Genomic DNA, 13,864 nt, shown 5'->3' with positions numbered 1-13,864 from the left:
TGGTCATTATGAATAGAATTTATTTTCAAATAAGTGTGAAATTGCACAGTAGGAGATCTTCTGAATTTAATGCTCAGAACCAAAATTATTGGAATTATTTAAATTGGGGTCAACAGCATTTTCTTGGAAGAGTTCTGTAAGTTGGATCAGAGCGCCTTGATGTGTTCTTGTTAATTGGTGGGTCATCAAGATAAAACTTAGAGTGTGACTAATAACTGAGTATTAAAAGATCAAGTGGTTTGATTTTTATCAATATGTGGGAAGAAATTGGAAAGTAGTAGAAAGGTTCTGTTGTGTGTCATCTTTTTGTAAATATATTTTTGTTAGGTATATTAAGAAAGTAATCAAAGGAAAAAAGGATAAAAATAGTGTACAGTGTGAATAAACAGGGACTTTACAAGTATCTTTGAAATTAAAGTTGTGTCATAATTTAATCGTAAATGATTGAGTGAATTACCTTGTTTTATAAAAACTGCAAATTGCTATTAAGCTCTAAACAGACTATAAATATCAGAAGCAGTCTGCACAGGATAAATCATAAAATGGGATAATTTATGTTCACTCAGTTGAAGATCTATCCTGATTTAAGAAATTCAATTTATCTTCTTGAGTGGTTAAATTAATTCCTGAAGTTTTGTTTTCTAGCTATATGACCATTGCCAATGATTCTAATGCCAGTAAAAATAGAGAAAGGGCAACCTTGTCTTGTCCCCTTCATTATAGTGCATTGTCGTGATAAAAAGCCAAGATAATTGTCAATGGCTTTGTTCTTAATAAATGCTCTGTACCTTTGTGAAAAATTGGAGCTGAAGTTAATCTTTTTCAGAATTCCAAGTTGTAAAAGGCTTTCTCTGCATCAAGAAAATCATAGTCACTTTCTTGTTTATTTTATTAAAAAGTTTTAGGATGTATCTGACATCCCTTATATACCTCTTTGGAATAAATCCATTCTGATCAGGATGTATTAATCCAGTTAAAAAGCCATTTATTCTCCTTGCAAGTATTGCCATTGAATGTAATCTCCCTTCAATAAAGGAATAGGTCTGTTTGACTTTGTGTGGTTCAGGTCATTTCCCTCTTTATAAAATGAAAGATGAAAGCATCTTCCCTTGATGAAGTTATTGGCCTTTCTGAATCTCATTTGTTACTTGAGTTAATGGTTTAATCAAAATTGCTTGAAAAGTCATATTGCAGAAAAAACATCAGGTTCTGGAGCTTTATTAATGTTTTGCTTTTTAAATTGATTCTCTAGTTTCATCTTCAGTGATCTGATGCTTCTCTGGGCCATGTTATCCTTTTGCTGATTGACAGAATTCTGGAATATCCTAGTTAACTGTAAGTGATCTGTATCTGGTACCCTCTGCCCAGCTGTTTTCACTCAGGTCCTCCATCCAGTATGAGCAGCCAGCTAACTTCAGAGAGAATGCTGATGGGTCCTGACTTGATGCTGCTCTTATCTATCAGGAATAATTCTTGGTTGATACATCCTGGCTTATTTGGGAAAATCCAGTGTGGAAAATCAGGGACTTTCTGAGCTGCTTGTTTCTTTGATGACCTTTGCCAGCAGGAATGGTTAAGTGGAAGCAGCTGAGCTCCCTTGTTCCTGTAAATGTGACTTCTTCAGAATTCTGGTTGATTTTGTCTGCCACTGCAGCCATTCTTTAAATGCAAAGAACTCTATTGGCATCAGATGACCCAAAGCAAATAACTGAGTGTGGAAGTGCTAGTTCTTACTTCTCCTACCCACACTCCTCCTTCACCGTCCTATTGCCACATACTGAGAGTTATGAGTATCAATGGATTGTAAACACTATCTCATGGATGGATGGATATGTGCAGGTCATCAGTGCAATGTTAAGATGTTACCGAACAAAATGTCCACCAAAAACCAATTAATCTGTTAGATGCCTAAAATTGGCAGAAGAGGGGGAATGGGGTGTGAGGGTCATTAAACAGCACCTCAGTGACAATGGAAACATATTCTCTAAAGCAGAAAAGGACTCCATTATCTCCTGGGGAGAAATAAGCTAATAGGAAAAGTTCCATGCCTGCTTTTTCTGAGAACAGCCTCAAGTCTTTGTGCTATTGTGGAAAAGATCCTATTCCAGCTAACCTTTTCCTTTAGGTGCATGTAATGGAGAACCATAGTTTACAAAAATAAGGCCACATCAGTCCCAGACCCTTTCCTTGCCCTATGAAGCTGCAAAAAGGAAATTGAAAGCTTTCCCTTCAAATTTCAGTAATCACCATTAAAATGTTGGTTTGATCCCAGACAGACTGTAGTTCTTAACTATGGTTTTCTGAAATAAGCAAAACTCAAGCTACTGTTGAGGTGGCTTGTTCCATAAAGAGTACTGAAGGTTAACCATAGGTTGGTGATTCATGCAATTTAGCTCTAACTTTACATCTAAACTCTTTAGAGGAGGATTTTGCTTCCAGTTAAACCACATGTAGCATCCTAAGAAGGGTAAAGGGTGTTATCATTTCATTCAGGCTCAGCCCAGGATTTCTTTCCAGGAACAGAAGCTTGGAGTAAGGTGTTAAAATGCAACAGGTGGTATATTGTGCCTACAGTAGTGATTTTTTCCCATGACCCCTATCAATACTCTTCAAAACTTCTATTGTCAAAGAATTGTTTCTGTATCAACTTGTCAGTGAGAAGTTGCTGCACATTTGCCATAGGAATTGGCCCAAGGTTCTGGATGGTAGGCATGTTTCCAACCAGTTCGCACATGGCATTGGCTAACCTTGTTGGGTCTTGCTATTGCTTTGGTTGGACTTTTTTTACTTGTAAGCCGCTTAGTCACTGGCACAGTGAAATGGGTGGCATATAAATTTGATCAAATAAATAAGCTCCAGAGCAAAAGTGATCCTCTCCTGGTAGAACCTGTGTTGCAGAGGACAATCAATCATGGTAACAATTTACCTTGGAGGAAGCATGTCTGCTGCTACTCATGATAGCTTCAAGAAATTCTAGACAAGAGTCCATAATGTTACTTGCTAGAGAGTGATCCAAAGCATCTGACTTATTTCTTTCATTTCCACATGAATGTGCAGGATCTACTGAGAAACCATCTAAGAAAGCTCCAGTCAAAATGGCCAAGTACAGACTCATCCTGCTGAGACATGGTGAAGGGGCTTGGAACAAAGAGAATCGATTCTGTAGCTGGGTTGACCAGAAACTGAGCTCTGATGGGGTGAAGGAAGCTCAGATCTGTGGGAGGCACCTCAAAATGCTTGGTTTTGAGTTCGACCTTGTGTTTACCTCCATCCTTAGCCGCTCTATTCAGACTGCATGGCTTGTGCTGGAGGAGATGGGGCAGGAGTGGGTCCCCACTGAATCTTCCTGGAGGCTGAACGAACGACACTACGGGGCACTGATTGGCCTCAACAGGACAGAGATGGCTTTGAACCATGGTGAGGAGCAAGTGAAAAGGTGGAGGAGGAGCTACGACGTCACCCCACCGCCCATCACTGAGGTTCACCCTTACTATCATGAAATATATAGTGATCGCAGATATAAGTACTGTGATATACCAATGGAGAAGCTTCCTAAGTCTGAGAGTTTAAAAGAAGTGTTGGATAGACTGCTTCCTTACTGGAATGAGAGGATAGCGCCGGAAGTCAAGAGAGGCAAGACTGTGTTAATTTCTGCCCATGGGAACAGCACAAGGGCTCTTCTGAAGCATCTGGAAGGTACTATTAAATTCTGAATGCAATATTGCTACTGCTAAGGTGTTTTTTTCCCCAGAACTAAGTGTTCATTTTTAAAAGCAATTATTTTTAAGATTGGCTTACGCAGATCCATATTGGAGTAGAGATTACATTATTGGCGGACTTTTTGCCTCAGGCTAGAGTGAGGCCTCTTCAACACACTGGTTTGGAAGCCTCATTGGAACTTGATATCTTCTTTGGTATGGATCTCCCTAATGCTGGAGGACCCTGCTAAAAGTATATATGTATGCGATTGATGTTATATTCGCTTAATTATTTTGGTTTCTCCTCCCCTTCCCCAAAATCTTGGGATTTGTAGAGATGAGGATCAGGGATTGACTTTCAGTTTGTCTGTGGCATTTTCAACTGTGCTGTCTATGGCATAGTTACACCTTCAGAAACCAAGATAAATACTTAGTAATGTAATTGGTAGTTTTTGTTTTGGTGATCTGTTCAAATTAGGATTTACGAGAAGGTCTGGGTCCATATGGTGCAGCAAGCCATGGCTTATTTCAATCATGGTTGAGCAAGTCATGGCCTGGTTTATATATAAGCCAAGCTCTGAAATGTGGCTTACAAACTGCAGTGGATTGCAGTCAGATATGCTAATCCAAAAGCAAACATGTCTGAATCTAAAATGTTCATACCTAACCTCCTTCAGCTAAATCTAATCCTTATTTTTCCTTCTCCATCAGGCTACTCTAATCTTGGGCATGATTTATTTTATGTAGAGAGTATTTTATAATGATTGTCAACTGTAAGCAACCTGGTCTTTCCTAGATGGTTTGGAGTTGTGACTCCTGTGATCTCTCATGACGAATCTGTTGGCCAAAGTTGGTGAAATTGTAGTTAAAAACAGTTGGAGGAGACCAACTCGTCTGTTCCTGTTGTATGCCATTTTTGTTTAATTTGCTACCCTGCCTTTATTTTTTATAAATAACTCAAGGTGGTGAACATACCTACTACTCCTTCCTTCTCCTATTTTTCCCACAACTCTGTGAGGTGAGTTGGGATGAGAGAGAGGGACTGGGCCATGGTCACCCAGCCGGCTTTCAGGCCTAAGCCGGGACTACAACTCTGTCTGGTTTCTAGCCCATTGCCTTAACCGCTACACCGCTACAGACTGGCTCTCTTTGAGGTGTGGATAGCAAAGAATGGATGCCATGGGTAGCATTGGTGGTAGAACTTTATTGCATGCCCAGAAAGGTGCAAAGAGCCCTATGGGCAAGACCTGTCATAAATTTTGCACAGCTCTTATCACCAGCCTAACTTCCGCTTTGTTGTTACCTGCTTTTCATCTTAGTAGCCCTGGACCAATCCCCTAAACAGTGGTTCTTAAACTGTTTGACCCAATTAGTCTTTTTTATGGCCTTGAATAATGTCGTTAACCCCAGAAATAAACCTCAAAAACCTTAGCCTCTGTTATTTTACAGATGTGTCTCTGCAGTGGCAGGCCCAAACTGGATCCTCAACTCACAAACAAGGAATTACAAATTGCTCCATTACCCCCCCGGATATGCCCTAATTACCCCCTTGGTAATTACCCCCTTGGTAATTACCCCCAGTTTAAGAACCACTGCTGTAAAGTACAAGGGACTTCATTCTTATTACCTACTTAAGGCTTGACTTTAGAGGTGTGCAGCATTCAGATCCAAAGCAGTCCAAAGTGCTTTGGGTCTGGCATAGGTGCCCCCATTGCACCAGTTGGCTGCTTTGAGCTGAGAAAAAGTACATGTTCAGGAGGGTTTACCACCACCCCTTTCACTGCCTCTTGCCCCTAGTAGCAGAATAAAACTCAGTCACAAGGGGTCTCATTAATTAGGTTTATCATCAGGAAGGTAAGGAATTACTGTACAGAGTCTTGCAAATTGAGTAAGCCAAAACTGTAGCATTCAATTAGTAGTAAGTAAATGCCCGTTTTGTCTCCAAATCTTGCATGCTTCTATATGATTTAGGTCATCCCTGGAACCAACATGTTCATCACTGTTACCCAGAGCTAGTAGCAACTTTTATTTTAGATGAGATTTTTTCCCTCCTGAGAAGTAGAACGATAACTGTCATGTTGTAATTTTAAAATTATTTCTTCAGTGAGGCTTAAGTGTGCTATTTCCCAATATTGGAGCAACCTGTCAAGTTTTAATTAAATAAGCACATCTTAATCCTATACCACTCAAGCAGTTCCTTGGAATGCTGGAAAGGTAAAGATTAAGAATTACATGTGGCTCTTGCCACATTTGGGGCAGGTCTTTTATGCTCAAAGTCAGGGGTCTCCATAATCCATAAATCCATAATGCATCTTAGTTCTAACTTATAGTGCTTTTGTGGCTGATAATTGCTTAGATAGAAGTGAAGGAACAGAAGGTTGCTTAGAAACAGTTTGCCTGCATGTGGTCTGTGTGCCCGGTTTTGTTCTGTTCCTCCAGTGAAATGTGGATTTAGGAAAGTAAAAGGGATGTATGGATAAACTCATAATAAACTCTTCCCAAAAACATTGAGTTGAAGAACTGAGAATCTGGATGTGGTTGTTTTCTAGCAGAATCCCAGTGGCCACCAATTGCTATTCAGGCAAGACTACCAGCATGGGAAGAACAGATGGGCTTGAACTGGATGGAAGCCCTGCTTGATAACTTGCCTCTTTGTTCTGGCCTGGAAGTTCCCCTTCCCCTCCCTTTACCTAGCACTGTAGCTGCTTTGTGTGCCTTGTCAAAAGGCAGAGCCCGTTCCTCTTTTTTAATTAATGTGTCCTACTTTGGGAAGCAGTGGTTTGAAAACGAATGAAGTCCATCTCGTCATGCTGCTAGCCTGATTCTGCTGGAAGGAGATGAATTCCCATGGAAAACGACATTCTAGGAAAAAGGGTTTTTTGCTGCTTTAAAATACCACTGCTTGCTGATCTAAAATATTAATACCACTATTTGCCCATGATTTCCCCTGCCAGTAAGGGTTACCTACTGTTTTCAAACCGGGATTGTCCCGGAATGCAATTTTTCATGTAAACTAAGAGTTGAAACCAGGGTTTCCCAACCAGGGTTCTGTGGAGCCCTAGGGTTCCACAAGAGGTCACTAGGGGTTCCCTGGGAGATCACAATTAAAAAAATTATTTCAAACTTGGGCAACTTCACATTCAAGAGGTAAGTTTCCTTCTTTATTTTTAGTTTGAGAACACTTTGTTGTTGTTTATTCGTTTAGTCGCTTCTGACTCTTCGTGACTTCATGGACCAGCCCACACCAGAGCTTCCTATAGGTCGTCAACACCCCCAGCTCCCCCAGGGACAAGTCCATCACCTCTAGAATATCATCCATCCACCTTGCCCTTGGTCAGCCCCTCTTCCTTTTGCCTTCCACTCTCCCTAGCATCAGCATCTTCTCCAGGCTGTCCTGTCTTCTCATAATGTGGCCAAAGTATTTCAGTTTTGCCTTTAATATCATTCCCTCAAGTGAGCAGTCTGGCTTTATTTCCTGGAGGATGGACTGGTTGGATCTTCTTGCAGTCCAAGGCACTCTCAGAATTTTCCTCCAACACCACAGTTCCAAAGCATCGATCTTCCTTCGCTCAGCCTTCCTTATGGTCCAGCTCTCGCAGCCATATGTTACTACGGGGAACACCATTGCTTTAACTATGCGGACCTTTGTTGTCAGTGTGATGTCTCTGCTCTTAACTATTTTATCAAGGTTTGTCATTGCTCTTCTCCCAAGGATTAAGCGTCTTCTGATTTCCTGACTGCAGTCAGCATCTGCAGTAATCTTTGCATGAAACGAATATAAGAATTTTGTAACTTGTGGCCTGTATATAATCCTTAATGTGCAGGGGTTCCCCGAGGCCTGAAAAATATTTCAAGGATTCTTCCAGGGTCCAAAGGTTGAGAAAGGCTGGTTGAAATTATAGTCTGTTCCAACATCTTCCAAATGTGCCTTACAGCTTTTAATACAGGAAATATACTGTAGCTGTGTCTAAATATTATATTTATATACTGTCCTAATCAAAAGACTGACTTCTGGCCCTGCTTTATATCCCTGCTGTGATATCAAAGGGTTTCTCACTGATCACTTGCAATCCATAGAGTAATTGAATTAAAAATATGTGTCGAGTAATAAATCCAAAAGTCTGGAAACTCCTCCATCATGATTAAATAGCTGTACTAGAAAATTGAGGAGTTTGGCTTTCCTGTAATTTTTTCCCCCACATTTGGTGTCCTTGAAGTAATTTAAAAGTATTAGCAGAGGAATGTATTTAAATATATCAATGCTCAAGTAATACTAATTTTGCCATATGTATCTTTCCCCCAAAATTGGGATTTTTAACTGTATGTGTCAGTTTTAATCTGAGATTTAGAAACGGATGCTTGTAGTTACATCTAAAACAAAGTTTTCTAAATTCATAAAAATGTGAGCAGCAGTTGAAATGGTGATTACTGAAAATGTCCACAGAAACATTCCAACCTATAGAAATATACAAGATTTTCAGATGGGATGTACTGAAAATCACAGGATAGGAACTCCATCCCATGTCAGATCAGCCTGTCTACCTCTGAAAAGCAGAACAATTAAATTATATTTTGAAAGATAGCTATTCCTTTAATTTAGATGATCACATGACAGTAAGCTGCTTAAGCAGCTGGATCATAAGACTTGTTCATACCTATACCTAGCAGTATTTTTTTAAAAAAATTATGCAATAAATGCACATATTGGAATACCTTTACCAGCATGGCACCCTGAAGATATCTGAACTGTAACTCCCAAAATACTGTTCATTCGGGGAAAATCCGGGATTTGCAGCTCCAATTCATTTGGAAGGCATTGGATTGGGGAAGACTATTCCCTTGGCTATGCCATTGGATTGTTGTGTATGATTCCCTGTTGCATTTGAGTAGTAGTGCTTTATTCAGCTTAGCTTGATGAAAAGTGCTAGGATTGCAGAATGCAAAGAAATGGATGTGGAAAGGTCACCTAGTTAATGTTACAAGTATTTGAAGTAATTGGACACTGACTTTGGTTGACATTTATGTTTTGCACCAGCAGTTCACTAATTTATTGAAATAGCCCAGCACTAATTCTCAGCCCTGAACACTCATGGAGATAAGAACAGCCCTAGATCACCCATCTTTCCAAATCCTTTTCATCTTTTGAATCTCCCACCAGTTCTTGAACAAATCTGAGAGAAACTCTAGGGGTAACCTTGTGTAAGTGAATGTTCTAATGTCTGTTGAATGTGTTAGATGGATTTGATGTGGCTGTGATTGGGACATCAAGTTGGAGAACATTACCATATAGGGCTCCTGTGATTTTTTTAAAAAACTGTATTTGTGTATTGGAGTGTCCTTTTAAGAAGATAGGGTATGTGCATTTGAAGTAGGTAGCTGTAACGCCCTGTTCTAAGTGAAGGTGCAAATATAACTCACTAAGCTGCATCTGCATCTTATTGCAACAGACATAAATTGTAATGTTTTGTTAGTTTGCTTTGCACAACAGCTCTCCTACCTTCCCTGATTGACCAGTGGCGACATGACATTTTGTACTTTCCTTTATTATTATTTCTTGCTCAGTGGTCTACAATGTACTCGGAGTACTCTCTAAATGTGTAGGCGACATTTCCTACAATTCCTAGCAGTAACTAGTCTAGGAATTCTGGTTGGGGAAAGCTGCTGTATTGAGTACTGATTTTTTTTTTTTTGCAACCTAGAAAGTCACTTTTGTAAATGGGAAGGAAATGTGTTTCTTGTCAGGCACGTGATAATGTAAGCACTCATTTGGCATATGCAAGGAATGGTGTATGACATGATATGAGTTGTAATTGGCTAAATTAAGGTCATGAAATCAATAAAAGATAAAGGTCTTCAAATTGACCTTGGCTCCTGATGACTTCCATGTTGTTTTCTTTGCAGCAGTTTGGAAGTTGTTTGTCATTGGCTCTTTCCAAGCTGTTTTTGACTACAGATCTGCCATTCCCTGGTGGTCTCCTATCTTTAGAGCAGTGTTTCTCAACCTTTGCAATTTAAGATGTATGGACTTCAACTCCCAGAATTCCCCAGCCAGCTAATGCTTTAACATCTAAAGTTGCAAAGGTTGAGAAACACTGCTCTAGACTAACCAGCCTTGATGCTGCTTAGCTTCAGAGTGCAAGTGACATTGGCCAGGTGCTACCACCTGTTGAGATCAGGAAGCCTTTAATAAAGGTGGTTGCTTACCTGCAGGGGCAAAGAGCTTTTAGCTATAGTTTGGATTTATGTAGTTCTCTTCCTCTACAGCTTTTAGATGCTAAGTGGGGCCAATTGAGTCTCTCTTTAAAAAAAAACAAAAACACCACCCAAGCAACTCCACCAAAAATCTTGCCAATTTTACAGGATAAGATGGCTGCTTAAGGTACCTATTTTGTGGTCCTGGATCAAAAAAGGTTGATCTCTGTTGTTGTTACTCAGTTCTTACTTTGCTCAGCCTCAATGCATTCATCCCTCCAATTTCACTGGATTTTGCTCTCAAATGTGGACTACATTATAGCTTTAACAATTCCATGAATTTTACCAGGCTTCCAAATTCTCCTTTCATAATGCAAACTCATTTTCCAGGCATACATCTCTGAGAAATTTCCCCATCTACTCAGCTGTCAGCCGGTTTCCTGCTGTTTGTCCTGTTTAGCATGTCAAGGAAAGTTGGATGTTTCTCAGCTGTTCTGTATCTCATAAACAACTGATAACATTTGGGGCAAATTTTGTAACTTTCAGCTGTAATGTGTATGTACCTCTTGTTGGTATGGCAAGATTAACACAGTTTTCTTCCCTGCTGCCATTGCTGCATTTTCCTCTTTTCACGAAGTTCTGACTCTTACAGTAGAACCATTGTTGACAGTCATATTGCTTCACTGATTCTGTCCTGAAAGGTTTGGGCAGAGAAACCTTCTCTCTCTAAAGAAAAAGAAGAGGCAAGCATTCAGGACAAGATGAATCACAGGGATGCCCAACATACCAGGCCAGAAGCATTGTCTGGGATTGGAGAAGGGCCATGGAGGGTGTTGTGCATCCATAACTTGGAAACTTGGCCAACATAAGGCCATGGTTTATATCCTTTTAAAAGAGGGTGGTTCAATTCATGTAGGATATTAGTTAAAAAAAAAACTCTTGTGTGTGCATGCATGCATGCATGTATCTCTTTGGGAAGTGGGCAAATACCAAGGCAGGACTGTTGCCTGGCTTTGTGGACTTTTTAGAAGTATCTGGATGGTCTCTTGAAAACTGGAACTTTGAATCTTGTGTCCAAGAAGGAAAAACATTGGTTGGGGTCAGATTATCCATGGTGGTTTTGTTTCTTTGATTTTTTTTTAAAGTAAAGCAAGTACTTTCTTCATACTGTCAAAATGTCTGTTAGCTGGGATGGAGATCGGGCATTATATATGGCATGGATCTTTGGAAGGATATGTGATACATGTCCTGTAACCTTGTCCTCAATGTGCTGGTACAGAGCTGACTTGCTGACAGGCTCAGCTAGTGTAAATCTGTAATGTGTGTTTTTTTTGGTTCAGAATGTTGCTTTGAACCCCATCTCATTTGTAGTTTGTAAACCCTGATTTTGAGCTAAGCTTGATGTTTGATCCCATTCTCATTTGTATCTCTCTTGCATGTGTTCGCCATTAGCTCAACCAGGATTTTTCTTGTTTCCTTTTAAAGAAAATTTCTGAACACTCCATCTGCTTTAATTTAAAAAGTTTTGAACAAAAGGTTTTAAATTTTTTAGCAAATCCAAGAACTGGCCTCTATTTATATATTTTCATAATTGCTAGGATGTTTTGCATTCTGGTTCATTCTGTTTTTGCATGCTACTTTAATTGTAAGTCAGAACATTTGATGTTAGCAGTTTTAGAACTTTACGTAAAAAACCTTGAATTTCACCCACAAATTATTGCCTACATTTTCTCAAATTCATGTTTGTAGGGCACTTGATTACTCAAGGGAATTTGATTTCTAAAGAGGTATGAGAAGGACTGAAATGTATTTTGAAAAATCTGGGTGCCATATTGAAAGCACCTCCCTTTCTATGTCTGCCTCAATACAAAGGCTACATCAGTTGTTTTCAAACTTGGCAACTTTAAGATGTGTGGACTTCAATTCCCAGAATTCCTGGCTGGGGAATTCTGGGAGTTGAAGTCCATGCATCTTAAGGTTGCAAAGTTTGAAAAACACTGGGCTACATGAAGCTAGTTCACCAGCTTTACCATGATAGCATCTGATTCTGAGACAGTGACAGATATGAAACAATCCCATCAACAACACCAGGAAATGGACCATCTTCTTTGGAACATGAATGAGCAAATGAGAGAATAGGCTATTGGTACAAAAATGAAGGCTGCCCTATTTTTTCTCCTTCAAAATTGATAGTATCTTTGAGTGAAAGACTGAAGCATTTCTCTAGGTATATGGGATGGGGGATTGGAAACTAGGGAAAGACAGGAAATTCTGTTCTGTGGGGATTGACTCCTTGGGGGTATATTTCATGATAATCCTAAAGCTTACCCAGAACCAGCATAAGATAATATGTAAACTTGTTCCTTGCTTCTCTGCAGGTATCTCTGATGAGGCTATAGTCAACGTGACTCTTCCCACTGGTGTCCCAGTTCTCCTTGAACTTGATGAAAATCTGCAACCGCTTGGCCAGCACCGGTTTCTTGGTGACCAAGAAGCCATACAAGCGGCCATCAAGAAAGTGGAAGATCAAGGGAAGGCCAAGCTGATGGCTGAGAAATAAAGACCACCTTACAAATGCGTTGCCCATAACTCTCATGTTGTGCAGCAAAATATGGCACTTTGTGTTTTGTACTATGCCTACTTGCTTAGCTTTCTATTCTCATTGTTAGACAAGGGCTGTTGGATTTCAGATTCTGGTATGAGGCCTAATGGCAAGTGAATTGATTAGGCTTTAGCTAGAACAACAAAATGCATTTTCTTCAACTTTTCATAGGAGAGAAGCCTTGTGTGAGAACCAGGTTTCTGCAAATCAGTGACAGATATCACTGTGATAAATGGAGAAAAACGTTCTGATTTAATACTGGCTCATAGGAGGATTATTAAGGACTGAAGATCACAAATAGTAAACCTTCCCACGGATGGTTCACTCAAAGTCTTAACGTGGACTTTTATTTTGCGTCATTGGATGGCCTCTTGCATCGGATAACCTATTTGTTAGGACCCGCTTTTGTTGTATAACTGATATTCAACTAATTTTGAATAAAGCCCTTATTTTTATTCTTTGCTGGAATCTTATTTATTTTTCATGTTGGAGAGGACCATTTTAAACAGAAGTCCAGGTAGAAATGAAGTTCATATAAAGCTTGAGAAATGTTGATGGTATAATTTCAGGTTCCCTTTCATTTTTTTTAAAAAATGTATATCTAAATTTTGCTTTAGAGAGATACCTTGCATTGCAAATCATAGAATGGTGAGATTTCATTCCTAATTCCAGAGGTTTTCCACTGGGCTGTATATCTTGTGTTCATGTTCCTCTGTAGTTCTGCACTATTTATATGAATAGTTAAATCTGGCAGAATAGTTTTTATGCCTCCAAGATCTTTGTGATGGAATGGTTGAGACTGTGGAATGGAAATCTCAGACATTCTCTCTCACCTCCTGGTGTTGCCTCTTGCTCTGAGTTAGAGGCCTGGTAATCCCCACTGTTACCACCTCTCTTCCAGGGGCATGTCGCTTGGTGCCCTTTCTAACCCCAGTGCGTGTGAGACCCACAGCGTATGCTGCCTTTCTGGTGATTAAGCGGACAAAAATGTAAAAATGGGCATAGTGTAAGTAATGTTTTATACTATAGAGGCATATGACTAATGGTTTCATCTCGTGCTCGGGAGACCGGCCAAACAATTTTTTAAAAAAACGATAAAATATAAAACATTTTACTTTAAACTTTAAAGTGCAGAAGTTCAGCACTCTAGAGAAGGAATTGCCGTTACCTTGACCAGGATCAACAATTCAAAAATCCAAAAGAGAAATCAGAAGAAATGCTCAGGCAGACCACAAGATGGTGCAAATGAATGCTTGTACCCTACGAGATAAGAATTGATGCAGTTTATTATACAGACTACCATAAGGTTATAAATAAAATTAACATGCAATCTGAATTATTCTGATTTGTTCAGAGCAATAGTAGTAAACTT

General features: G+C 39.6%; 1 protein-coding gene across 1 annotated transcript; it reads left to right on the top strand.

Moving 5' to 3' along the window:
- Positions 1–3,083: 3,083 nt before the first annotated feature.
- On the top strand, positions 3,084–12,951 carry BPGM (bisphosphoglycerate mutase). Its single transcript, XM_063307996.1, has 2 exons — positions 3,084–3,696; positions 12,269–12,951. Exons 1-2 carry the CDS (start codon positions 3,096–3,098, stop codon positions 12,448–12,450), a joined length of 783 nt encoding a protein of 260 aa, XP_063164066.1. The 5' UTR covers positions 3,084–3,095; the 3' UTR covers positions 12,451–12,951.
- Positions 12,952–13,864: the final 913 nt, after the last annotated feature.

This window comes from Candoia aspera, chromosome 7 (genome assembly GCF_035149785.1).
Source record: "Candoia aspera isolate rCanAsp1 chromosome 7, rCanAsp1.hap2, whole genome shotgun sequence".
Taxonomy (NCBI): domain Eukaryota; kingdom Metazoa; phylum Chordata; class Lepidosauria; order Squamata; family Boidae; genus Candoia; species Candoia aspera.
This window is presented reverse-complemented; position numbering and strand designations above follow the sequence as displayed.